The sequence below is a fragment of the Eriocheir sinensis genome, chromosome 38, assembly GCF_024679095.1.
Source record: "Eriocheir sinensis breed Jianghai 21 chromosome 38, ASM2467909v1, whole genome shotgun sequence".
Classification (NCBI taxonomy): domain Eukaryota; kingdom Metazoa; phylum Arthropoda; class Malacostraca; order Decapoda; family Varunidae; genus Eriocheir; species Eriocheir sinensis.
Window position 1 is genome coordinate 6,233,552 of NC_066546.1, and position 27,954 is coordinate 6,261,505.

The 27,954-nt window shown below is 41.8% G+C and overlaps 1 protein-coding gene across 2 annotated transcripts in view; it reads right to left on the reverse strand.

Moving 5' to 3' along the window:
- The window catches only part of LOC127008591 (CD109 antigen-like), a 129,347-nt gene that overhangs the window by 34,686 nt on the left and 66,707 nt on the right, over window positions 1–27,954 (reverse strand). For both annotated transcript variants that reach the window (XM_050880800.1, XM_050880802.1), the window contains 17 exons: window positions 24,806–24,922; window positions 22,795–23,066; window positions 20,866–21,088; window positions 14,717–14,917; window positions 14,130–14,317; window positions 12,865–13,025; window positions 12,020–12,133; window positions 10,987–11,055; window positions 10,424–10,522; window positions 9,955–10,136; window positions 8,411–8,575; window positions 7,736–7,867; window positions 7,004–7,172; window positions 6,546–6,810; window positions 4,037–4,226; window positions 3,149–3,303; window positions 1,021–1,157 (listed from right to left, as the gene is read on the reverse strand). In XM_050880800.1, coding sequence (XP_050736757.1) covers window positions 1,021–1,157; window positions 3,149–3,303; window positions 4,037–4,226; window positions 6,546–6,810; window positions 7,004–7,172; window positions 7,736–7,867; window positions 8,411–8,575; window positions 9,955–10,136; window positions 10,424–10,522; window positions 10,987–11,055; window positions 12,020–12,133; window positions 12,865–13,025; window positions 14,130–14,317; window positions 14,717–14,917; window positions 20,866–21,088; window positions 22,795–23,066; window positions 24,806–24,922 — 2,839 coding nt within the window. The remainder of the gene's footprint in view (window positions 1–1,020; window positions 1,158–3,148; window positions 3,304–4,036; window positions 4,227–6,545; window positions 6,811–7,003; window positions 7,173–7,735; window positions 7,868–8,410; window positions 8,576–9,954; window positions 10,137–10,423; window positions 10,523–10,986; window positions 11,056–12,019; window positions 12,134–12,864; window positions 13,026–14,129; window positions 14,318–14,716; window positions 14,918–20,865; window positions 21,089–22,794; window positions 23,067–24,805; window positions 24,923–27,954) is intronic.

The window sequence follows — 27,954 nt, forward strand, 5'->3', positions numbered from 1 at the left end:
GCACAATCGCTCTAGTCATTTTGTAAGGAGCAAACAGGAAGGGGAAAAAAAGTTACGTGAGTTAATTAAGGAAGATGAAAAGCGAGGTGATGAAAGGGTTTAATTTATGAGTCGCAGGTGTTGGGGTATTGGGAGCAGGTGAGTTAGTTTATTAAAGGAAGAGCCTAGTAACTTACAGGTAAAGGAAGGGATTCATCCAGGAAGTTGATTAGTGAGTTATAATGAAGAATGGCTTTGATGATCTTGAGACGGTTTGGTAAGATTAAAAAAATGAGAGAGAGAGAGAGAGAGAGAGAGAGAGAGAGAGAGAGAGAGAGAGAGAGAGAGAGAGAGAGAGAGAGAGAGAGAGAGAGAGAGAGAGAGAGAGAGAGAGAGAGAGAGAGAGTCAAAACAGGTCATCTAGGTAAGTTTAATCACTTTAATGGAAGGCTTATCTATGCTCCACGTGCGCTAAAGAGAGAAAAAAAAGAGACAAAGACAGAGAAAAAGAGGTCTAAACATCTTATTCAGGTAAATAATAGAGAGAATAGAGATAGAGAGATAGGGGATAGAGAGATTTATAGGGGTCGAAACAACTCAACCAGGTAATTGCTATAAGCCTCACCTGACCTAGACAGTTTTGAAGGGTCACTTCAATTAAAATCCAAAAAGTTGAAGAAAGAGAGTAAGAGGAAGTTGTTAGGGATAAAAAAAACTCAACCAGGTAATTGATAGAAGACTCACCTGTTTTCGTTTTCTTCATGGCCTTGAGAATTTTAAGTGACACTCCAATAAGAAGAAAAAAAAGAGTTAAAGAGAATGAAAGAGAAAGAGAGAGGAGGAGAAAGTTGTAGGGGTCGAAACAACTCATCAAGGTAATTGATAGAAGCCTCACCTGTTCTCGTTTTCTTCATGACCTCGATAATTTTAAGGGACACTCCAAAAAGAATAAAAAGAGTTAAAGAGAATGAAAGAGAAAGAGAGGACGAGAAAATTGTAGGGGTGGAAACAACTCATCCAGGTGATTACTAGATGTCTTACCGTTGCTCTTCTTCGCCATAGCCTCGAGGATCTTGAGGGCCACCTCCTTCTCCGTGCTGGCCCCCACTGTGAGGGCGTAGGTGGTGATGGACACGTCGTAGGGGTCCCACAGCTTGTCCAGGCTGCGCTCCAGGAACCTGACAGAGGAATGTTTGACGGGCATGACTGACTGGGCTTTATTTCGAGAGTAAAGGCGCTGTTACACTAGCACATTTTCCGTCGATGTCTCCGATTTCCGTCGTCGTTTGCATGTTCCGTCTTCCTTTCCGACATCTTGAGTCAGACAAACATGACCGTCTTCAAATGGAAAGTTGTCAACAACTTTTTTTTAATCAAATCAGAATCCATAGTGGATGATGAGGAAATATTCAAAGTAAACCACTGTTTTTCATGAAAAGCAAGAATTCAACTATCTAATATAGGTAAAAATATTCAATAAAGCAATTACACATGTAGTTACATTTTATAATATAGTGTCATAAAAGCCTAGTTTGTCTCGTGTGACTTGACCTTGTTTACATGTGATACACTCCTGTTTCTCTCGCTCTGAAGAACTTGCAATAAATTATGGCTCACCATCACTGGACAAGACTCAGAAGAATTGCTTATTGAGAGCATAAGAAACCATAGGTGCCTCGTGGTCCTCCAGTCTTAGATCCCTCAAGAGTCGATAGTAAACACTTTCTTGTTCGCGACGTGCCTTCCACTCACACATCCACTCTCGTCTTCTGGCTTGTTTGGCTCGCCTCAGCTTCATTAAACACCTAATCACGTTGATAGCGGCGATAGCTTGTCTGTGTGTCGGGGCCATGGTGTTTTGTTTACATGTGACGGAAGCAGTGCAGGCGAAAGTGCAGATGGAAGTTGATGAAAAATATTGACAGAAAATGTGCTAGTGTAACAGCGCCTTAAAATGGAAGCAGAAAAACAACACACACACACACACACACACACACACACACACAAAAAAAAAAAAAAAAAAAAAAACCGCTCCTGTAAAAGAAAATAGAATCGAGTGGTCAAGGAAGGGACTGGTTGACTCAAGGGAAAGGAGAAAGAACTGATTGGTCTAGGAAGGGACTGGTTGACTCAAGGGAAAGGAAAAAGGACTGATAGGTCTAGGAAGGGATTGAGTGACTTTAAGGACAGGAGAAGGAGGAAGTGACTGGTCTAAAGAAGCCGGATAATGTTGATGATGGTGACGAGATACATGAAAGATAAAGGAAAAATCACATCCAAGTACTACCTGAGGAGTTGATTAACCTGTTCAACTGACTGATCTGAAGAAAAGTTAACCGAGTCTAGGAGAAGGAACAAGCAAAAAACGAAGAAAGGTAGATAACTTTGATGATGACAAGAATGAAAAATAAAGGACAATACACATCCAAGCACCTGAGGAATTAATTGACCTGTTGTCTGAAGAAAGAGTAGCTCAGTATAAGAGGAGGAAGAATAAGCAAACAAAAAAAAGGTAGATAACTTTGATGATGACGGAAAAGACGAAAGATAAAGAACAGCCCCATCCAAGTACCTGAGGGATTAATTAACCTGTTGTCTGAAGAAAGAGTAGCTCAGTATAAGGGAAGGAAAAATAAACAAACTAAAAAAAGGTAGATAACTTTGATGATGACGAGAAAGATGAAAGATAAAGGACAATACACATCCAAGTACCTGAGGAATTAATTAACCTGTTGTCTGAAGAAAGAGTAGCTCAGTATAAGAGGAGGAAGAATAAGCAAACAAAAAAAAAGGGTAGATAACTTTGATGATGACGAGAAAGATGAAAAATAAAGGACAATACACATCCAAGTACCTGAGGGATTAATTAACCTGTTGTCTGAAGAAAGAGTAGCTCAGTATAAGGGAAGGAAAAATAAACAAACTAAAAAAAAGGTAGATAAATTTGATGACGGAAAAGACGAAAGATAAAGAAAAAACCCATCCAAGTACCTGAGGACCTAATTAACTTGTCCAACCCCTATTTACTTACGTGATAAGAGGAGGAAAAAATAAGCAAACAAAAAAAAGGTAGATAAATTTGATGATGACGGAAAAGACGAAAGATAAAGAACAACCCCATCCAAGTACCTGAGGACCCAATTAACTTGTCCAACCCCTATTTACTCACGTGATGGCTCGAAGCTTGGCACTGACGGCGCGCCCATGCACGTCGCCGGTCACCGTGGGCAGCGCCTCGCTCAGCACCGTCACAATCAGGGACGTGAGCGCCACCAGAGGTCTCCCCTTGTCCTCGCTGTCCTCAAACCCCGTGCCGGCCAAACCCTGGGGTACCACAAGGGGTTAAGTCCATATTATCAATTTCTTCGAAGGCTTAAACATTTCGGCGCCCAAGTGGCTACACATATTTGACAAGGCTTTCGTAGGAGTATTAGGTATTTCCAGGGGTAGTTTTATGACACATATTTGACAAGGCATTCGTAGGAGTATTAGACATTTCCAGGGGTAGTTTTATGACAGATATTTGACAAGGCTTTCGTAGGAGTTTTAGGTATTTCCAGGGGTAGTTTTATGACAGATATTTGACAAGGTTTTCGTAGGAGTTTTAGGCATTTCCAGGGGTAGTTTTATGACAGATATTTGACAAGGCTTTCGTAGGAGTTTTAGGCATTTCCAGGGGTAGTTTTATGACAGATATTTGACAAGGCTTTCGTAGGAGTATTAGGCATTTCCAGGGGTAGTTTTATGACAGATATTTGACAAGGCTTTCGTAGGAGTATTAGGCATTTCCAGGGGTAGTTTTATGACAGATATTTGACAAGGCTTTCGTAGGAGTTTTAGGCATTTCCAGGGGTAGTTTTATGACCTTGGTGGTAGTCTGACCATTCTTATGTACTATGAACCTGAAATACCACTCATTAGAACCCGATTCATCTCCAGTTTGGCCTTTGGAAATAGTTAACGAATGAGGTGGAGGCGTTTGAGAATCCTGAATTATATCCCGGTCTGATTTCAATCCTCTCCTTCCCTTTCCTTCTCTTTTCTTCACTTCCCTTACCTTGTAGGCCATGGTGTAGGAGAGCGTGGTGTTCCGGTAGTGCTCCGTCTCGTGGAAGCTGCCGTCCTCTGCCTGGTGTTGGATGAGGAAGTCTATGGTTGCGGTGACGAGACGCGGCTCAACGTACACCAGGTTCTCCCAGTCCTCGAGCTGCGCCGCGAGGATCGTTTTCAGGGTCCACGCCGTCACCCTGTGCACGTAGAGATTGTAGGAATGTTTGGGTGCTGGAAGAAAGGCTTTTGTTTTTGAGCTCTGAAAGATTGTTGTGAAATGATGTGGTGTTTCGAGCTGTGCCGCTAGGATCGTCTTCAGGGTCCACGCCGTCACCCTGCGCACGTAAGAGGTTCTAAGAATGTTTGGGTGCTGGAAGAAAGGCTTTTGTTTTTGAGCTTGGAAAGAATGTTGTGAAATGATGTGGTGTTTCGAGCTGCGCCGCTAGGATCGTCTTCAGGGTCCACGCCGTCACCCTGCGCACGTAGAGGTTCTAAGAATGTTTGGGTGTTGGAAGAAAGGCTTTTGTTCTTGAGCTTGGAAAGATTGTTGTGAAATGATGTGGTGTTTCGAGCTGCGCCGCTAGGATTGTTTTCAGGGTCCACGCCGTCACCCTGCGCATCCACGTAGAGATTGTAGGAATGTTTGGGTGTTGGAAGAAAGGCTTTTGTTCTTGAGCTTTGAAAGTTGTTGTGAAATGATGTGGTGTTTCGAGCTGTGCCGCTAGGATCGTCTTCAGGGTCCACGCCATCACCCTGCGCACGCAGAGAGTGTAAGAATGTTTAAGTGCTGGAAGAAGGGCTTTTGTTTTTGAGCTTTGAGAGACTTGTGAAGTGGTGTGGTGTTTACAGGTGTTGGTCTGTTATATCAGTGTTTTATCAGAGGAAATTTGTAAACATAAAATGAATTAATAAGCGCTTTTTCTCCCTTTCCTCTATTTTCCCTTTGCTCTCCTCGCCAATAGAACATAGATATGAACATAATAGAATAGATAAGTGAGGATATAACAGATTAGCGACTAGAATTGAGTTAAGGAAGGTTGTATTTTATAGTGGTGAAATAAAGAAAAGCGTACACAAACACGTGAATACATACACATATTTGAAGGAGGAAGGAAAGAAGGGAACGATGTATGGGTATGGATGGAGAAAAAAATGTATATGAAGAAAGAGTAAGATAAGGGAAGGGGCGTGAGAGAGAGAGAGAGAGAGAGAGAGAGAGAGAGAGAGAGAGAGAGAGAGAGAGAGAGAGAGAGAGAGAGAGAGAGAGAGAGAGAGAGAGAGAGAGAGAGAGAGAGAGAGAGAGAGAGAGAGAGAGAGAGATTTACATAGATTTACATAGAAAATCAGACCACAGAGAGTCCAGAGTTGAAAGAAGTGACGGTCGAGCTTATTTTTGAAGGAGTCAATCGTGTTACACTGGACTGTCTACATTCGTGAAACCATTAGTATTTTAAAACAGAGAACATGTTAAGAAAGTTAACGCCGCGCATTTCATATTCGAACTTCTTATTCCTCGTTCCAACTTAGGACCTGGCACTTGTCTACGTTAAAGGGCATCCATCTATCCCCAACATCCACGTCGTTGATGTAAATAATGATCCATTGGTTTACTTGACCGTCAATACCTATTTGTTTAATTTGTAAAGTAATTTATGATGAAATCAAGATAGACTACGTCCAGTGATTTGGTTACGTCATAAACAGTGAAGAGGTCGTTATAAAGGTTAATAGGTTTGATAGGGAGGATCTTTTGTTTCGGAAGCCATGTGAGGCAAGGACATATTGAATACGGTTGTGAGGAGGAGAGAGATTTACAATAGTACTGGTGTTGGTGGTAGCGAGAGGAAGACTGTTAGTATTAAACACCGAGGAAAAGTAATTGTTTAAGAGGTTTGACCACTTTTGATCCCTTTCTGTTGTTAATGTGTAACTGAAGAAAGATTTCCATTATTTTACAGAGAGAGAGAGAGAGAGAGAGAGAGAGAGAGAGAGAGAGAGAGAGAGAGAGAGAGAGAGAGAGAGAGAGAGAGAGAGAGAGAGAGAGAGAGAGAAAGGAAAGGAAGAAGAGAAGTGAGTAGGAAGTGCGTGGTGGAGGTCATTGAGATAGATAGAGGAAAAGATAGATAAGTAAATGGATAGAAGAATAGATTATGGGGCCGTGGTGTGGTTGTGAGAGTGGCTTAGATAGAGAGATAGAGGATTAGATAGAAAGATAGATGAATAGAAGAAAAGAGTATAGGGTACAGACGGAGGAGAAAAAACGATATTTGAAGGCGAAAGAGAAAGGACAGTGGTAACAGTGTAAAGGAATAGGAGGAAGAAGGCTTCGAAGTAAATAGACAGAAGACAAAATACAAAAAAAGAACAACACTAACAACACAAACACTAACACTAATAACAACCTAACACACTAACAACCCAACCACCACAGTCCCTCCTCTCACTACTCTGAAGGCATCAAAGTAAAAAAAGAACAACCTATCGCTAACACCAACACAAACCAACGTCCCCCTTACCAGACTGAAGGCTTCGAGAAATGCCACATCTTGAAGGAGCCGTTATCGAAGCGAGTGAGGAGCCCCGCGAGCTGCACATTGAGGAACTGGAAGGCCTTCTTGACGTCGGCGGTGGAGAGCTGGTTGGTGAGGCGCAGATAGTGGAGCGTCCAGACCGTGGCGCCGAAGTTGAAGTTGAGGCCGTCGGAGCTCTTGAAGAATCGTCCCTTGAAGGCTTGCTGGAAGTTGAGCATCGCGTCGCCTCGCACCGGCCCGAAGACGTCGCCTGTTTGGGGTTGAGGTTTAGTGTTTGGTGGAAACCGTTTGGAGTGTTTGGAGGAGAAAGGAAAAGGATAGCAAGAGGAACAGGAGGAGGAGGAGGAGGAGAAGAGCAGTAATAAAAGGTGTACAAATCAATCTCTCTCTCTCTCTCTCTCTCTCTCTCTCTCTCTCTCTCTCTCTCTCTCTCTCTCTCTCACCTGACACAGTTACAGAGGCGCGCGGTGACCCGTAAACGAAGCGTCGGAGGATACTTTTGCTGATCTCTGGACTCTGGTCGACGGGGAGGTTGAAGAACTCGTACACCACCGCGCGGCTCTTGAGGTCGAGGAGAACTGACGTGTGCTTCCTCACTTCGGCTCCCTCGGGCTGGCAAGGGAGAGAAAGAGGATGATACGTGAAATAGAAGAACGAGGAGAGGGATAGAAATAGGAGGAGGAGGAGGAATAGAGAGGTAACAATAGGAATAGAAGGAGGAGTAGGAGGAAGGAGAGCGGCAGCAGAAGGAGGAGGAGGAATAGAGAGGTAGCAGTGAGGAGGGGGAGAGAAGGAAGCAGAATAGGAAGATAAGAGAAAAGCAGGTATGTGAAGAAGATGAAGAAGGAAGGAAAGAGGGAAGCAGTGTTGGTACAAACGAAGGAGAAAGATTTATATATATTTAAAGTTAAAGTAGAAAGGAGGAAAAGAGGAAAGAAAAGGGCAAAGGAGAGTGTGGAGAAGAAAAGATAAGATGTTTAGATATGAAAGGGGCGACAGAATGGTGAAAAGAAATATAGGAGAAGAAGGAAAAGGAGTAGAAGGAGGAGGAAGAAGAGTGGCAATTTCAAAGACTGGACAGAAGTGAAAAAACAAAACACATGCATAAGAAATGGCAGAAGGACTGTGTAATTAACCTTTTCAACACCTGGCAACATCTGACCTCCAAAACTCACCTGCACTTTGACCTTGAGCGTGGCAGTGCGTTGACCCAGCTGGGAGAGGGCGCGAACGGTAATGGTCATGTCACCTGCCTGCCTCATCACGGCCAGGGGGAGATTGACCTCTTTGAACTTGCCGCCCTTCAGCTGAGAAATGGAAAAAGATTGTTAACGATGGTGGCGATGGTGATGGTAGGGGAGGTAGGGTAGGTGATGGTAGGGTAGGTGATGGTGGCAATGGGAGGTAAGGTAAGGTAAGACAGGGTAAGGTAAGGTAAGATAAGGTATGGTGAGGTATGGTAAAGTAAGGTAAGGTAAGATTAGGTATGGTGAGGTAGGGTAAAGTAACGTAAGGTAAGGTAAGGTAAAGTAAGGTAAAGTAAGGTAAGGTAAGGCAAGGTAAAGTAAGGTAAGGTAAGGTAAGGTAAGGTAAAGTAAGGTAAGGTAAGGTAAGGTAAGGTAAGGTAAAGTAAGGTAAGGTAAGGTAAAGTAAGGTAAGGTAAGGTAAGGTAAAGTAAGGTAAGGTAAAGTAAGGTAAAGTAAGGTAAGGTAAGGCAAGGTAAAGTAAGGTAAGGTAAGGTAAGGTAAGGTAAGGTAAAGTAAGGTAAGGTAAAGTAAGGGAAAGTAAGGTAAAGTAAGGCAAGGTAAAGTAAGGTAATGTAAGGTAAGGTATGGTGGAGGTGTGGTTACCGTGATGAGGTGCTGGTGGTCGCCGGAGGAGAGTCTGGGGCTGAAGTGACTGACTGAGGCGTCCCTTTCCACATGCACGAAGCGGTGGTCCTTGCTGCCCTCCAGGACCACCATCACCATCATGGCCTGCGTCTGGGAGTTGTAGAGGTGGACACGAACTGCGATCTGAGGGACGAGGAAGATGAGGTAAGGAGACAAGGAAAAGTAAGGATGGGATAGTATTTGTCTGTCTGTCTGTCTGTCTGTCTGACTCTCTCTCTCTCTCTCTCTCTCTCTCTCTCTCTCTCACGAAATGGGCGGCGTTAAACTCACAAGCGTTCAATGCGTTAAGGACCTGGGGGTCAAAATCGCGTCAAACCTCAAATTCTCACATCAATGCATCGATGCAGCAAATAAAGCGAACATAATGTTGGGCTTCATTAAAAGAAACTTTTTATTCAAGAATAAAGATGTAATACTTCCGCTCTACAATAGTTTAGTCAGACCCACTTGGAATATGCGGTACAGTTTTGGTCTCCTCACCATGCAACGGACATTGCTAAATTAGGTGTTCAGCGTCGGGAAACAAAAATGATCCCTTCCTTGCGCAACAAATCCTACGAAGAAAGGCTTTCCACCCTTAACATGTTCTCTCTTGAGAAACGTCGCCTCCGAGGAAAACTGATCGAATGTTTTAAAATACTTAATGGTTTCACGAATGTAGACAGAACAAAATTGTTTATGATAGATGACACTTTGCGAACGAGGAACAATGGCATAAAACTCAAATGTAGACAAGTAAATTCAGACTGCACCAAATTTTTCTTCACCAACGTTGTAGTGCGAGAATGGAATAAGCTCCCACCATCAGTGGTCCAGTGTAACACGACTGACTCCTATCAAAACAAGCTCAACCGTCACTTCCTTCAACTTAATATTAACTAGAGTTGAAATGCAAAGTGTTGGAGCCATCTGATTAGTGTAGATTCACTTAGGTTTAAGGACAGACCACCTAGTCTGGACCATGGGGTCTGTGTGGTCTGATTTTCTATGTAAATCTATGTCATTCTCTCTCTCTCTCTCTCTCTCTCTCTCTCTCTCTCTCTCTCTCAACCTATAATTCTCCCTCTCCTTTCCACTCCCTCCCCTTTCCACCATCTATCTATCTATAATTCTTTCTCTTCTTCCCAATCCTTCTTTTTCCCATCCCTTTTCTCTCAATCTATCTACCTACAGTTCTCTCCTCCTCCTCCTCTCTCTTCTTTTCTCCTCTTTCCATCCCCTCACTTGCTCTCCTGTTTATCCATCAATATATAATTCTCTCTCTTCTTCCCATACCTTTTCTCTCTACCTATCTGCCTATAGTTCTCTCTTCCTCCTCCTCTCTCTTCTTTTCTCCTCTTTCCATTCCCTCACTTGCTCTCCTATTTATCTATCTATCTTTATTTATTTATCTATAGTTCTCTCTTCTCACGCCTTCCCCTTCCCATCATCTAACTCTCTATCTCTCTGCCTACAGTTCTCTCTTCCTTCTCTTTCTCTCCTCCTCCTTCCCACCCCCTCACCTGCTCTCCTCTTCGACACACGGACGGAGCCTCCACTTTCATGAGCAGAGGCGGGGTGGCGTCATAGCTCTGCTCGGACAGGATGTGGAGGCCGTGGTAGTTGTGCGTGGCGAAGCCCTCCACCACCCACTTCCCCGGGGAGTGAGGGACGTCTAGCTCCACCCGCTGGTACCCCTTGTGGCCTGTGGGTAAGGGAGGAGGGTGACGTGAGGGAGGGAAGGGATTGAAGCTAAGAAGAAAAAGGATGCTGGGGTCAGGATTGTTGTAAGAGGAAAAGGATGCTGGGGTCAGGATTGTTGTAAGAGGAAAAGGATGCTGGGGTCAGGATTGTTGTAAGAGGAAAAGGATGCTGGGGTCAGGATTGTTGTAAGAGGAAAAGGATGCTGGGGTCAGGATTGTTGTAAAAGGAAAAGGATGCTGGGGTCAGGATTGTTGTAAAAGGAAAAGGATGCTGGGGTCTTTCACTCACCGAAGTAGGTGTGAGTGAGGCACCAGCTTCCTTCCTTCTGGTCAAACAGGTCCCGCCACCAAGACCTGTGAGTGAGGCGGAATTGCTCCTCCTCCAACTCTGTAACGCAAGACAACACCAAGCTCTCATCGGCAGTACGGAAGGACACACAAATACACAGGCACAAAAAATAATAAAATAAATAGATAGATAAATAAATAGTATTTCCCCACAGCATATTAAGCATATAAAGAACACACACACACACACACACACACACACACACACACACACACACACACACACACACACACACACTTTCTTCTTATCCTTCTTATCCTCACTTTCTTTTACATCCTTCTCTCCTTCCTTTTCCCTTTCCATTCTCTCTTTCCCTCCTTACTTTCTCTCCTTCGTTATCCAAACCTCTTTCTATCTTTCTCTTCTTCCTTTTCCCTTTCCATTCTCTGTTTCCCTCCATTTATTTCTCAACTTTCTCTCCTTCCTTTCCCTCTCCATTCTCCTTCCCTCCTTCCTTCCTTCACCAGGCCTTCCCTCTAACATTTAAATGGTACCTGTCTTACCTGGTGTAATTGGTAGGCGGCCCTCCGTGGAGTTACCTGGCTGCTGGTACTCCTGAGCCACGGCCAGACCTGGTGAGAGGAAGACAGGTAAACAGGTAAACAGGTGAAAGTGTTGACTGCTTGATGGATTGATGGATGAATGGATGGGAAAGAGGAAGGATAAAAAGCAGAAAGAGGGAAGAGTATCAGAGAAAAAAAAGAGAAGAGTATAGAGAAGAGGAGATTATTGATTGACTTCTTGACTGATTGATTGATTAACTGACTGACTGGGTGATTGATTGATTGACTTCTTGACTGACTTATTAACTTCTTGTCTAAAAGGTTGATTGATTGACTTAATGACTGACTTTTTAACTGATTGTCTAAATGACTGATTGACTGACTGACTGATTAACTGACTGAATTCTTGACTGACTTACTAATTGATTATCTAAATGGTTGATTGATTGATTGACTTATTGACTGAATTATTAACTAATTGTCTAAATGATTGATTGGCTGACTGACGGATTTACTGATCGAATTCTTGACTGACTCACTAATTGATTATCTAAGTGGTTGACTGATTGATTGACTTATTGACTGACTTTTTAACTGATTGTCTAAATGACTGATTGACTGACTGACGGATTAACTGACTGAATTTTTGACTGACTCACTAATTGATTATCTAAGTGGTTGACTGATTGATTGACTTATTGACTGAATTATTAACTGATTGTCTAAATGATTGATTGCCTGACTGACGGATTTACTGATCGAATTCTTGACTGACTCACTAATTGATTATCTAAGTGGTTGACTGATTGATTGACTTATTGACTGACTTATTAACTGATTGTCTAAATGATTGATTGATTGAAAGAAAAATAAGGTTACAAACTAAGCAAATAAATAAGCGTTCGTGTCGATTGAAAAAGACCAGGACAGAAATGATTGATTGATTGACTGAAAGAAAAAAAATAAGGTTGCAAAGAAGAATATCAATAAACGTTCGTGTCGATTGAGAAAGAACAGGACATAAGTGACTTACAGTGGAGCTCGTCAGCCTCGTTGTGGCAATGGGCGTAGCCGTCACACACCTCGGTCTGTCTGTAGCACGTGCCGTCCCCACACTCCAGGAAGCCCATCTGGTGGTCACAACGCCCTGGAGGAGAAACCAAGCATGTTAGGGAGGAAAGGAGAGGGACAAAAGGAATGAGGAAGAGGATGGGTGAGAAAATTGACAGATGGATGGAGGGAAAGAAAGAAGGAAGAGGAAATGAAGAGGAAAGGAGGGAATAAAAGAAAGAAGAGGAAAGGAAGGGGAAAAGAAGAAAGAAGAGGGAGAAAAAGGTGTGAAGGAGAGGAAAAGTGAGAAAAAAAAGCTAGATGAATGGAGGGGATATAATAAAAGAAGGAAACGAGGAAAGGAGAGGAAGAAAAAAGAGTAAAGGAGAAGAACAGGGAGAAAAAAGATAGATGAATGGAGAGAGAGAAAGGAGAGAGGAGAGAAGAGAGCAAAGAGAAACGGTAGAGGGAAGAGAAAAAGAAGAGATAAGAAAGAGGGAGGAGAAAGGAAAGGCAGATAGAAGAAAGAGCGAAGGGAAAGAGAAGAACAAGAAAGAAGAGAAAAAACAAAGAGGGGAGAAAAAGAGGAGAAAGAGGGAAGAGAAAGGGAAGAAAGAAAGAGAAGAGAAAGAGGAAACAGAAAGAGAAAGTAGAAAGAGAAGAATAAGGGAAGAGAAAAAGAAGAAAGAGAGAAAGAGAGGAACAAGAAAGGAAAGAAAGAAGGAAAAGAAGATAAGAATGAGGGAAGGAAAAGAGCACGAAAAGAAAGAGATAAAGAGAAGAAAGAGAGAGGAAATATAAGCGGGGACACAAAAAGCCCAGCCATACCAAAGTGTCTGGGGGAGGACAGCACCGCGTCCGTCAGTATGGTGAGCCCCGCCTGGTGGAGGGACGCGAGAGGCCACTGTCCCGTGCTCTCCGCCGACAGCGCCTCCACCCGCTCCGACTGCGACCCGCTGCGTGACCTCCGGCGGACTGTGTGGACTGACCTGCGGCGGGCGTGAGGTCATGAGAGGAGAGAGTCATGAGATGCTTGGGTCACGAGGCGTTCAGAGTGTTATACCGTATCGAATTTTTCCTGTCGCCTTAACCTGTACATATCGTGTTTCTTCAGTCGCCAAAGGAAAACTACCCTTTTTTCCAAACCTTCCGTTTCCTTTTCTTCCCTCTTTCTTCACTCTTGCCTCTTGTTCCTCCCACTTTCTCCTATGTTTCCTCTCTTTCTCTTACCTCTTTCTTCTCTTTCTCTTCCTTATATTTTTTTCTTTTTCTTCTCTTCCCTTTCTCTCCCATCTTTCTCTCTTTCCTCTCTTTTTCTTTCCTCCTCCTTATCTCTTCCTTCTCTTGCTCTTCCCTCAATTGTTTTCAAGCCATATCAGACTCCTTCACACTACATCAAAAATCTTCAAAAACCGTTCAGAAATCTCATCAAATTTCTTCCACCTCCTCAGAAACAACATATATATATATATATATATATATATATATATATATATATATATATATATATATATATATATATATATATATATATATATATATATATATATATATATATATATATATATATATATATATATATATATATATATATATATATATATATATATATATATATATATATATATATATATATATATATATACACAAACACACACACACACACACACACACACACTCTTTCCTCTGAAGATGTATTACAAAGCGCTCGATCTTCGTGTTTCTTGACTTCTCAGTGGTCACTATATATATATATATATATATATATATATATATATATATATATATATATATATATATATATATATATATATATATATATATATATATATACCCTAATGGATCCAGCATAAGTTAATGGCACTATACCTCTTAACTTAACGGTAACACTGGCTGTGGCACTGATCTCCGGATTGGCTCCATTTGCACAACTCAAAAAACATCAACATTTTATTTATCTTTTTTTTTTTTTTTTTTTTTTTACCACAAAGGAACCAGCTTAACTTGAAGGAACTGGGCTCTTGCAGACTCCTCACGTTCTTCTTCTTCACTATACCTCCTAACCCAACGTTAACACAGGCTCCGGCACTGACCTCGGGTGCGGCTCCATCTGCAGCACAGCCTTGAGCAGCCTGGCCGGCGTGATGCGCGAGGCGTGGTGTGCCAGCCAGCCGGGCCAGCGGGTGCAGGTGAGGGCCAGGAGGGTGCCAGGTGCCGCCCTCATAGAAGCCTCCACGGTCTTCTTGGAGTGGTCCTTGTGTTGATTTAGTTCCACCTCCACCTGGTGATTACTCGTGTTACCTTGGCACCTGTATTCAGTTCTGTATATTGCATATATCTGTCCATCTTAATCCTTCTATCTATCAGTCTTGTTTCCTGTGTGTCTATATTCAAGTATCTATTTGTGTATATTTATATCACTGCATCTATCTAGCTATATCATTTCTTTTATTTATCAGTCTCTTACACTACTTGAGTAATGGAGGTTAATGCAAGTGGGAGACGGAGAGAAAGAGGAAAGAGAAGGAAAAAGACTCACACTTACACTGCTTGAGAAATGGAAGGCGTCGTAAGAGCGAGACGGCGAGGAATAGCAAAGAGAAGGAAAGAGACTCACATTACTACTTAAGCAATAAATCTTAACGTAAGGAAAAATAAATATATAAAGAGACTCACTTACCCGACTTGAGTAATGGAATTTGACGGACACGTGAATGGTATCAACAAGCACGTGGTTGTCCGGCGTCACGTGCATCACAACGAGGGTGAACCGAGGCGACATCTCCCGGGCGATGGCGATGCTGAGGGTGGTCACTACCTCCCAGCCCGACCACTTCACCTGCTCCGTCTCCGAGTGAACCAGCATCCCTTTGGCCATCACCTGGAGGGACGAAAAGACAAGGTGACAGGGGGATAGGTGAAGAGAGGTGAGCTTTGTGAGTGGATAAGGTTGTATGACGGTATGAGGATGTTTCCATACGTATAAATGGTTAGTTCTTGGCTTGAAAATTGTGATGTAGGAATTTGAACTGGTAAGATTTAAGTTTATAGGTGGGGGAAGGTGAACTTTGTGAGGGAATAAGATTGTATGAAGGAATGAGAGGATGTTTCTATGCGTATAAATAGTTAGTTCTTAGCTTGAAAACTGTGATGTAGGAATTTGAACTGATAAGATTTAAGTTGATAGGTCGAGGAAGGTGAGCTTTGTGAGTGGATAAGATTGTATAAGGGTCTAAGAGGATGTTTCTACACGTATAAATAGTTAGTTCTTATCTTGAAAACTGTGATGTGAGAATTGGAAGTGGCAAGATTTAAGTTCATGAGGCTTCCGTGTGCAGAAAGTGAAAAAGAGAAAGTTTTAAGTCTGTGCTGAGTATAAGTTGAAATAGTTGGTTGGTTCCAGGCTTAAAAAAAACTGTCACGTAAGAATTTGAACTAACAAGATTTTTTAAGTACTGAGGCCCCTATGGATGTAGAGAATGAACTAGAGAAGGTTTTTAGTCTAGTGAGTGTAGGTTAAACTAAGTGGTTGGGGTTCTAGGCTTAAAAAAAAAAACTGTCACGTAAGAATTTGAACTAACAAGATTTTTTAAGTACTGAGGCCCCTATGGATGTAGAGAATGAACTAGAGAAGGTTTTTAGTCTAGTGAGTGTAGGTTGAACTAAATGGTTGGGGTTCAAGGCTTAAAAATAAAACGGTCATGAAAAGTTTGAACTGGCAGGATTTAAGTTTGTGAAGCTATTATGTGTGTAGAAAATAAATAGGAGGAAAATTTTAAGTCTGTGTTGAGTTTACGCTGAAGTTGGCTGGTTCCTCCCTTGACAACTCCTACGTAAGATATGGAGAGGGTAAGAGCCATTATTTGTGTGAATGAAAAGTAAATGAGACCCAGACGGAGGGAGCTTTATAAGTATAGTGCTGCCCTATACGGAGAGAAGGTGAAATTAAGAGCTTGTAAGGCGAGTTACGTTACGAAGGACACAAATTAGAGACTGGTTTTAATGATGGCTGTTGCATTAATACTTCATCCTCCTCCTCCTCCTCCTCCTTCTTCTCCCCCTCCTCCTCCTCCTCTTCCTTCGCCTCCTTCTTCGCCTTCTATTTCCTCTTCTTTTTCATTTTTTTTCTGTTTTTCTTTTACTTCTTATTCTTGTTCTTGTTCTCTTCTTCTTCTTCTTCTTCTTCTTCTTCTTCTTCTTATTATTATTATTATTATTATTATTATTATTATTATTATTATTATTATTATTATTATTTTTCTTCTTCTTCTTCTCCTCCTGCTCCTTCTCATTCGTTTTCTACTCCCTCTACTTCTTTATATTTATATTTTTCTTCTCTTCTTCTTCCTCTTCACCTTCTCCTCCTACTTCACCACCTCCGTTTCCTCCGTCTCCTCCTCCTCCTCCTCCTCCTCCTCCTCTGGTCCAGACAAATAAAACCCCAAGAATTTTAAAAGAAATCAAACATCAAATTTGTAAACCGCTCTCTATCTTATTCAATAAATCTTTAACAGCTGGAAAAGTTCCGTCGGATTGGAAACTAGCAAATGTCACACCAATTTTCAAAAAGGGGGACAAGTCTCATCCAGGAAACTATCGACCAATTAGCCTGACATCGATTGTTTGTAAGATAATGGACACTATCATTCGCGACAATACGATATGGTGAAATTCTTCAAAGAAAATGATATAATAAATAATTCGCAACATGGTTTCCGTAGTAGACATTCGTGTTTAACTAACATACTTGTTTTTTTCATTATATTTTTTGATCAGTAGATATCATATATCTGGATTTTCAAAAGGCATTTGATAAAGTCCCCCACAAACGGTTGCTCAGTAAACTATTGGCGCACGGTATTTCCAGTAACATTCACAATTGGCTTGTGGACTGGCTCTCAGAGCGGAAACAGAGTAGTTCTAAACGGTGTTTCATCTAACTGGCTCGTTGTCAGAAGCGGCGTACCTCAAGGATCAGTGCTTGGTCCCATGCTCTTCTTAATCTATGTTCTATCTATGATGGGCTCACTTGCAAAGTATCAAAATTTGCTGATAACACAAAAATCGTTAGTAAGGTAACTACGACACTCGACGAAGAAGCTTTACAATCAGATCTAGATCGACTTGCACGTTGGGCCAATCAATGGCAAATGAAATTCAACGTTGACAAATGTAAAGTGTTACACATCGGAAACAATAACAATCGCGTTCAGTACGTAATGAATGGCCAACATCTTTCTGCAGTAAGTAAAGAAAAGGATCTTGGAATTACTATATCAAGCGATTTAAAGCCCGGTCAGCATTGTTCAGAGGTAGTTAAAACCGCAAACAAATTGGTTGGCTTCATCGGACGAGTCTTCAATACCAAATCGGAAAAAGCAATATTAAAACTGTATAATTCGCTGGTTCGACCCCGTCTAGAGTACTGTGTACAGTTTTGGTCCCCCTATTACATAAAAGACGTAGAGAAGTTAGAACAGTTTCAACGGAGAGTAAGAAAAATGATTCCAAGATTGAGAATTTTATCTTATGAACAAAGGCTTAAAGAAGTAAATTTGTTCAGCCTATCAAAATGAAGAATGCGCGGCGATCTAATAGAAGTGTTTAAAATGTTTAAAGGATTCAGTGATATTAATGCGGAAGATTACTTTACAATTGGTAGATCAAATAGAACAAGAAGAAATCACAGTTTCAAGATAAGTGGTAGAAAATTATCGTCGCACGAAGCCAAACACTTTTCTTCAATCGAGTCGTTAATGTTTGGAATTCTCTACCCTGTGATGTCGTTGATAGTACAACAGTTACGACCTTCAAGAATAGATTAGACAAGTATTTTGAATCCAACCAGCAACTAAGATATTACTCATTGTCGTAATAACGTTAAGTTCTTTCGAATACTGGTGTCCTTGTCCGTTTTCATCGCCCGGTTAGTGGTAGCAGTAATGGTAGTTCTTTCCTCTTTCCTACATAATTTCCATGTAGTTTTTCCATGCTGCATGGTTCTCTTTCCTTTCGTGCCAGCTTTGGCTGGAGGGATGGGGGGGTGGAGAGGAGTCTTCGCCTTTGCTGTCCTTCATCTTCCACCTTTGATTAGATAGTTTAGCTTGTCACAAACAGCCTCGTAAGGACCATCAAGTCTGCTATTGTTTGTTCTTCCTTTGTGTTCCTTTGTGTTCCTCCTCGTTAACGATACTAGTGGCCGGTGTTTCAATGAAGACCTTTTTACGGTGCGTGTTGAGGCTACTTTCACTTTACCTTACTCTCTCTCTCTCTCTCTCTCTCTCTCTCTCTCTCTCTCTCTCTCTCTCTCTCTCTCTCTCTCTCTCTCTCTCTCTCTCTCTCTCTCTCTCTCTCTCTCTCTCTCTCTCTCTCTCACTCTCTCTCTCTCTCTCTCTCACCTTGAACTCACTCCCTCACTCGCACACTCACTCCTCGGTACACATGCCGACTCGTTTTTCTCGTTTTCTTCCTCCCTTTTTCACCCACCTCACTGTTGCTATTCCTCAATTACACCTTTTTTTTTCTTCCTTTCTTCCTTCTGACTCATCGTTGCTTCACTACTCTTCTTTCCTCCACTTCTGCTATCGTTTTTACTATCTCGATTTCTGTATTTACATCTTGCTTCTCTATGTATGTTTGTTTCTAGGGTATTCTAAGATATTTATTGCCCTGCCCTTCTATCCTTCCACCTTTATTATCGTCTTTTTTTTTACAGCAGAGGAGTCAGTTCAAGGGCATAAAAAAAGGTAACAAATGTGAAAAAAAGCCGCTACTCAATGAAAAAAAAAAAAAAAGCTACTCAGTCTCAGTCTATGTTATCTCGCCCTCTTTCTCCTTCTCTCTCATCGCTTTCACTTTCATTTCCATTCTCATTACTCGAGTCATTTCCTTCACTGCCCTAATACTAAACAAACCAAACGCTGGGGAGGGAAAGAGAAGAGAAGAGAGAAAATGTGCTTGCTATTTTAATCTTTTCCAATCACACATACTCTCTCTCTCTCTCTCTCTCTCTCTCTCTCTCTCTCTCTCTCTCTCTCTCTCTCTCTCTCTCTCTCTCTCTCTCTCTCTCTCTCTCTCTCTCCTCGACCTATACAACTTCAGTCTCAGTCAAAGCTTGCATGCACCACCATTACGTAGCCTTGACCCCGATGCCCTGACCAGGCTGGAGGATGATATTGCTTTTCCCCGCAACAGACTATCACTAAGACGCTTTATTTTGTGTCTCCCGCAGTAAAACCTATTCGAGACACGGACTATTGCTCTTAAGGAGAAAAAGAAATGAAAAGGAAAATAAGAAAAAAGAAGAAGATGGAGCAGAAGACGAAGGAGGAGGAGGAGGAGGAGGAGGAGGAGGACCTAACCTTGTCTCGAATGCACTAAGAAGAAGAGGGAGTAGATGACGAAGAAGGAGGAGAAGAAGAAGAAGAAGAAGAAGAAGAAAAAGAAGAAAAAGAAGAAAAAGAAAAAGAAAAAAAGAAAAAGACGAAGAAGACGAAGAAGAAGAAGATGAAGAAGAAAGAAAAAGAAGAAGAGGGAGTAGAGGACGAGGAAGGAGGAGGAAAAGGAAAAGGAGAAAAAGAAAAAGAAAAAAAAATAATAAGAGGGAGTAGAAGACGAAGGAGGAGGAGGAGGAGGAGGAAAACCTAACCTTGTCTCGAATGCAGTAAGGTGAACGCTCTCGATGCTGAGTCTGCTTCTTTTTTTCCTTCCACTTAAGATGCTCGGCGCAAAACTATACCTCTTGCTAGGTCAGTTTCTTTGACCTTGTACGGCGCGGCGGGTTTCCCCATCACCCAGACCGCCGCTTCTCTCCCCCTCACTCCCCCTTGACCGTACCCCCCCCCCCCCGCGCCACCACCTCATCCCCCCACCATGCACCCAAACCCACGACCTAGACGCTCCCTTTCTTGTATACTGGTCAAGCTTGCATCACATTTAGCTTCCTCTGTTAATGATTCCCTCATCTACCTATCATTTTTTTTTATCTATCTCTGTCATCTGCCTATCTTTTATATATCTCTTATCTCTATCTATCTCTGTTGTTTTTATTGTTTATCTATCTCTATCTATATTTTTTTATCTCTCTGTTATCTCTATCTATTTCTATCGTCATTGTCATTTATCTATCCCTAGCATCTCTGTATCTATCTGTCATATCTATCATTTAACTATCTCTACCATCTCCATCTTTATCTATCTCTATCATCTCTATCGTTTATCAGTCTCTATCACCTTCATTAGCATCCTTACACCATATTATATCAAAGGCCAGACACACGTATATAAAATACACTCTGTTGTTCTCACATGCATCGCCTAACCTTGTCTTGAATGCGTTGTAGTAAAGGGTAACGGTCTCCTTTTTTCCCTCAAAGCGTTTCACTTCAGATAATTTTCCCTTGAGGTAACTTGGAGGAGGAGGAGGAGGAGGAGGAGGGGGATGGGGAGGAGGAGGAGGAGGGGGATGGGGAGGAGGAGGAGGAAGAATATGAAATTAAATTATATGATATTTCCTTTTCTTCTTCTTCTTCTTCTTCTTCTTCTTCTTCTTCTTCTTCTTCTTTTTTTTTCTTCTTCTTCTTCTTCATGTTTTTTTTCTTCTTCTTCTTCATGTTTTTTTTCTTCTTCTTCTTCTTCTTCTTCTTCTTCTTCTTCTTCTTCTTCTTCCTGTCCTCCTTTATCTCTCTATCTCACTCACACAGGAAAACGCAAACTTCAAGCTCTTTCTGGAAGGGCACTAGCTGGCAACTGTGAGTCTAAAAGTGATCAGACCCTTGGTGAATGACCCCCCAACACACACACACACACACACACACACACGGCACTCACCATGTACTGAAACCAATCCATCGGGAAGTTCGCTCTGATGTGGAAGATCGCAAACTCCCCCACTGTGGCCGTCTCAGTGCTGGTTGTGATGTGCAGGTAGCGGCCCTTGGGAGAGTGTACCGGGTCGCCTCCTATGCTGGCTGACGCTCCCTCGCCCTCGCTGTCCCGGTAATTGGCGTGTATGTTGATTCCTGTGGCGCCTTCGGGTATCTCCAAGGTAAATCTGTGGCCATGATTAATAGGAAAAGAAAAGGAAGATTAGAAAAGGTGAGGAAAGGTGAGGAAGGGTAAGGAAAATCTGTTGTCACGATTAATAAGAAAAGAAAAGGAAGGTGAGAAAGGTAAGAAAAGGTGAGGAAGGGTAAGGAAAATCTGTTGTCACGATTAATAAGAAAAGAAAAGGAAGATTAGAAAAGGTGAGGAAAGGTGAGGAAGGGTAAGGAAAATCTGTTGTCACGATTAATAAGAAAAGAAAAGGAAGATTAGAAAAGGTGAGGAAAGGTGAGGAAGGGTAAGGAAAATCTGTTGTCACGATTAATAAGAAAAGAAAAGGAAGATTAGAAAAGGTGAGTAAAGGTGAGGAAGGGTAAGGAAAATCTGTTGTCACGATTAATAAGAAAAGAAAAGGAAGATTAGAAAAGGTGAGGAAAGGTGAGGAAGGGTAAGGAAAATCTGTTGTCACGATTAAGAAGAAAAGAAAAGGAAGGTGAGAAAGGTGAGAAAAGGTGAGGAAGGGTAAGGAAAATCTGTTGTCACGATTAAGAAGAAAAGAAAAGGAAGGTGAGAAAGGTGAGAAAAGGTGAGGAAGGGTAAGGAAAATCTGTTGTCACGATTAAGAAGAAAAGAAAAGGAAAGTGAGAAAGGTGAGAAAAGGTGAGGATGGGTAAGGAAAATCTGTTGTCACGATTAATAAGAAACGAAAAGGAAGATTAGAAAAGGTGAGGAAAGGTGAGGGAAATCTGTTGTCACGATATATAAGAACAGGTAAGGTAGGTAAGAAGGTAAGAGAAGGTAAAGAAAGATGTGGCCATGGTAGATAAGAAAAAGGTAAGGAAGGAAAGGTAAATAAAGGTAAGATAAGGTAAGGAAACGTTAGAAAAGAAAAAAAGTAAGAAAGATAGGATAAAAGGGTGCAGAGAGAGAGAGAGAGAGAGAGAGAGAGAGAGAGTGAGTGAGTCAAGCACATAATTAGCCACAGGGAGATCGAGGAAATACATAACAATAGACTTTAGCGGAAAATACACGTGAGAAAGGAGTGTTTAAAAGACCAACAGCATAATGAAGCGCATGCCAGTCATTCGAGTGAGCGGAGAACAATTGTAGGCGAAGGAAAACAAAAGGAGGAAAAAAATAAATTGGAGCTGAACAGAACTGAAAATAAAACCAAACACACACACACACACACACACACACACACACACACACACACACACACACACACACACACACACACACACACATCTTTTCTCTCCCTTCTTTTTTCCTTCCCTTCATTTCCTCCTCTCTTCCTCCCTCTCTCTCTCTCTCTCCGTTCATTCCACTTTCTCTCCCTCCCTCCATTCCATTTTCTCTCCCTCTTTTTCTTCCTCCTTTCCTTCCCTCTTCTCTCTGTTTATTTAATTTTCTCTCCCTCCGTTCCTTCCCTTTTCTCTCCCTCTCTTTCTCCCTCCTTCCCTTCCCTCTTCTCTCCACTTATTTAATTTCCTCTCCCTCCGTTCCTTCCCTTTTCTCTCCCTCCTTTCCTTCCCTCTTCTCTCCACTTATTTCATTTTCTCTCCCTCCGTTCATTCCCTTCTCTCTCCCTCTCTTTCTCTCCCTAGCTCCCTTCCTTCCCTCTTCTCTCCCTTTATTCCCTTTTCTCTGCCTCCGTTCATTCCCTTTTCTCTCCCTCCGTTCCTTCCCTTTTCTCTCTCTCCCACACATACTCACTCCAGAATCCCATCCCGGTGATATCTGACGAAGGCCGCGTGGTGGGTGAGGGCCGAGTGGATCCTCTTCCTCGCCTCCTCCTTCCCCAGCCACATGGTATCCTCCAGGTCCGAAGGATACGTCAGGTTGCCCTTGGTCATCTTCTGCTGCGCCAGGTTGTCCTCGACTATGGTGTCCTTCAGGAGGCTGTCGCTCGAGAGGTTGTGCCCGTAGGAGGCGCTGCTGTCCCACGGGTGAATAAGGCGATGAACGTTGATTGGTTCCGCAACGATCTGGAGTAAGAGCAGTAGTAGTGGTAGTAGTAGTAGTAGTAGTAGTAGTAGTAGTGATGGTGGTGGTGGTGGTGGTGGTAGTAGTAGTAGTGGTAGTAGTAGTAGAATTAGTGGTAGCAGTAGTAGTAGTAGTAGTAGTAGTAGAATTAGGAAGTGAAAGACAAAGAGGAGGAGGAGGAGGAGAATAAGGAGGAAGAGGAAAACTGTCTTACCATAAACATACATAAAAAAAAAAAAAAAAAAAAAAAAAAAAAAGGATACATAAAAATAAAAGAAAATATGAAGAAAAACAAGAAAAAACAAGACAAGAGAGAGAGAGAGAGAGAGAGAGAGAGAGAGAGAGAGAGAGAGAGAGAGAGAGAGAGAGAGAGAGAGAGAGAGAGAGAGAGAGAGAGAGAGAGAGAGAGAGAGAGAGAGAGAGAGAGTAAAACAAAAGAAATAAAAATCATATCATAAAAAACAGGCAGTACAACACGAAACACAAGAATCAGCGGGCCGTCACATCTGCTATTTCACGGATATTCCTCCTCTAATGATTGAATAAGTAATGACAAGCTTCAGTAATCTTCCTTTGAGGCTCCCGAATAAATGTAAATGCTCTAGATGCCTTGGAGAAATGATAATCGCGTTAGGAGATCAGAAAAGGGAGCCGTTGGACACACAAAGGACATGAAGCAAAAAATGAGGCTAATGGGAAATAGTTCTTGTGCTGTTTTCTTATTTTCTTGTCCTTTATAGTTTGTTTTCCTTGAGTGAGAAGTTTTAGGTTCTTTCTTAATGTGTCTTATTTTTGTTCAGCATTTTCTTTTAGGTTATTTCTCAATGTGCCTTATTTTTGTTCAGCATTTGCTTTTAGGTTCTTTCTCAATGTGTCTTATTTTTGTTCAGCATTTTCTTTTAGGTTATTTCTCAATGTGCCTTATTTTTGTTCAGCATTTGCTTTTAGGTTCTTTCTCAATGTGTCTTATTTTTGTTCAGCATTTGCTTTTAGGTTCTTTCTCAAAGTGTCTTATTTTTGTTCAGCATTTGCTTTTAGGTTCTTTCTCAAAGTGTCTTATTTTTGTTCAGCATTTGCTTTCCGATTCTTTCTCAATGTGCCTTGTTTTTGTTCAACATTTGCTTTTAGGTTCTTTCTCAATGTGTCTTATTTTTGTTCAGGATTTATTTTGCCACAACCCCCCTACACACCCCACACCCCCACCACATCCACACCCACCCACACCCACACTCACCTCCACACAAGAAAGAGGAAATATTAGGTTCTTTCTCAATGTTTTTTCTTTTCTTTTCAGTATTTGCTTTCTCACTTTCCCACACATAGTAAATGATTCTTGTGTCGTTTTCCTTGTACGAGAAATTTTAGGCTCTTTTTAATTAATGTGTTTTATTATATTTTTTTCAGTATTTACTTTCCCCCCACCTCCCCACACACCTCCCCCCCACCCCCACACTCACACCCACACAAGAAGAACGAAAGAAAAAAAAACACCAACTCCTGAAACTTTCCTCACTTCCAACATTTCAAAACCACCACCACCACCACAAAAATAAAAGACTATCAAGAAACAAAAAAATGAAAAACACATCAGACACGCTTCCTCTCTTTCCCCTCGACGAGTTTTTTCTGTACCTCGACACATCACGCCCCGACCTGATATCAAAGAACACACAAACAGATCCAACCATGACCTTCCCTTTGATCCTTCCTTCCTTCCCCCTATTTCCCCTTTGGTACATACCTTGGGCAGCGCCGCGGTGACTCCAGAGGCCAAAGTGACAGAGGCGCTGATGGTGAGGGTAGACTGAAGCAACTTGTCCTCTTCCAATGCCTCGCCGTCCTCGTAACTCACGGCGACCTGGAGGGGACAAGAACCGGGTCAATATGCTGATAGATGCTACCGACTCGCACATCACTTAATTCTACAGGCCAAAAAAGGGGTTAAATGCGTTCTTATGAGTGTTTTTCCACGTTCATGTTACAGAAGCTTCGTCAGACTGCCACCAGGGTCATACAAAGGGCCCACAACTCCTATACGAAAGCCTTGTTAGAATCGGGGTTGGTATGCTTAGACACTACCGACTCTCCCATCACTTAATTCTACAGGCCAATAAAGGGGTTAAATGCGTTCTTATGAGTGTTTTTCCATGTTCATATCACAGAAGCTTCGTCAGACTACCACCAGGGTCATACAACTATCCATGAAAAGGCCCACAACTCCTCCGAAAGCCTTGTTAGAACCGGGGTCAGTATGCTTAGACGCTACAGATTCTCACATCACTTAATTCTACAGGCCAAAAAAGGGGTTAAATGCGTGCTAATGAGTGTTTTTCCACGTTCATATCACAGAAGCTTCGTCAGACTACCACCAGGGTCATACAAAGGGCCCACAACTCCTCCGAAAGCCTTGTTAGAACCGGGGTTGGTATACTCAGCCGGTCCGACTCTCAGATTAATTATTCCTACAGGCCAAAATAGGGGTTGAATGCGTTCTTATGCGTGTTTTTTCAGATTCATATTACAGAAGTTTCATCAGACTACCACCAGGGTCATAAAACTACCATTGGAAAGGCACACAACTCCTCCGAAAGCCTTGTTAGATATGTGTAGCTACTTGGGCTCCAAAATGTTTAAGAATTTAGCCCCGGGGAAGCTGTTGACGCTGAGGGTCGAGATATGGAAACAAACAGAGATAAAAGGGAAAACGTAGAAGTGGAGGAATCAATACCGTTGAGTGAAAGGAGAGAGAAGAACGGAGGAAGCTGTTGAGGGTGAGGGACAAGATGGACGAGGGTGCTGTGGGAATGTGGAGGCGGTAGTGGAAAGCCGAGATATGGACACAAAGAAGGAGAGATAAAAGGGAACAAAGCTGAACTGGAGAGGAAGGGGAGAGGAAGAAACGTGAAGGAGTGACAAGAGGGATGAGAGGGTACTGAGGCAACATGGAGGTGTGGTTTCGTACGTGGAAATCGAGATATGAAAAAAAGGAGATATAAAAGACAAAAAGCGTTAAGAGAAAGGGGAGAAGGTGATATATAAAAATGTGAAGGAGTGACAAGAGCGATGAGAGGGTACTGATGCAACAAGGTGTGGTTTGCTGTACGTGAAGTCGAGATATGAAAAAAAACAAATAAAGAGACATAAAAGACAAAAAGCGTTAAGAGGAAGGGGAGAAGAGGATATATAAGAATGTGAAGGAGTAACAAGAGAGATGAGAGGGAGTTATGGGAACGTGGAGGCGGTACTGGAAAGTCGAGATATGGAAACAGGGAGAGATGAAAAGGAAATAGTTGAAGTGGGAGAATAATTATCGTTGAGGGGAAGGTTAGAGGAGGACGGCAAGAATGTGGAGGCGGGATAAGAAGCATAAGAGGGTATTAAGGGAACGTCGGGGTGTGATTTCTAGTTACGTGGAAATTCGAGAAGTGGAAATAAGCAGGGAAAGATGAAAGGGAGAGAGGTTGAATAGGGGGAGAAGTACTGTTTACGTTATTGAGAGAACGTGGATATTAATAAGAAAATAACTAAAATGACGCCCTTCAAACAATACATTCATTCAGGTGTTTATATTCGAACAAGGGGAAGACGTAGAAGATGAGGGGATGGAAATGGAAAGACCAGCACTACTAAAAGGATGTTACTAAGAAAGAAAAAAAAAACTAAAAAAATAACTCCTTTCAAAAAACATTAATTGAGGTGTTTAGGCCTATACTGAAAGAGGAGAGAGTCGTAGAAGGTGAGTGGATGGAAATGGAAAGAAAAGCACTATTAAAATGATGTAAAGGGTGTTAAGAAGAAAAAAACGAAATAACTACCTTGAAAAAACAAATTCATTCAAGTGTTTATATATTGGAGGAGAAGGAAGTCATGAAGGTGAGTGGATGGAAGTGGAAAGACAAGCACTATTAAAATGATGTAAAGGATGTTAAGAAGAAAAACCCTGAAATAACTCCCTTGAAAAAACAAATTCATTCAAGTGTTTATATATTGGAAGAAGAGAAAGTCGTAGAAGGTGAGTGGATGGAAGTGGAAAGACAAGCACTATTAAAATGATGTAAAGGATGTTAAGAAGAAAAACCCTGAAATAACTCCCTTGCAAACACAAATTCATTCAAGTGTTCATATATTGGAAGAGGAGAAAGTCGTAGAAGGTGAGTGGATGGAAATGGAATACAAACATTATTAAAAGGATGTAAAGTGTGTTACGAAGAAAAATCCTGAAATAACTCCCTTGAAAACGCATATTCATTCAAGTGTTTATATATTGGAAGAGGAGAAAGTCATAGAAGGTGAGTCGATAAAGTGGAAAAACCAGCACTGTAAAGAGGATGTTACTGAGAGCCTAAGATATAACTCTCTAATTCTCTATAAAACACACATACATTCAACTGTTTATATTGGAAGAGGAGAAAGGCGTAGTTGATGAGCGGATGGAAATGGAAAGACGAGCACTGTTAAAAGGATGCTATACTAAGAAAAAAATAAAATATAACTCTCTAGCTCTCTATAAGACACACATACATTCAAGTGTTTATATTGGAAGAGTAGGAAGTCGTGGAAAACAAAGGAGGCATGACACAAAACCTAATATAAAAATAAGCACAAGAAACAAAAGAAAAGCAACCAACCACTTGTCCTGAGAGTATTGCGGGGAGGAGAAAAAACAACAACCAACCACTTGTCCTGAGAGTATTGCGGGGAGAAAAAACAACAACCAACCATTTGTCCTAACAACCAACCATTTGTCCTGGAGGAGAAAAAAACAACAACCAACCACTTGTCCTGAGAGTATTGCGGGGAGAAAAAACAACAACCAACCATTTGTCCTGGGAGTATTGCGGGGAGAAAAAACAACAACCAACCATTTGTCCTGAGAGTATTGCGGGGAGG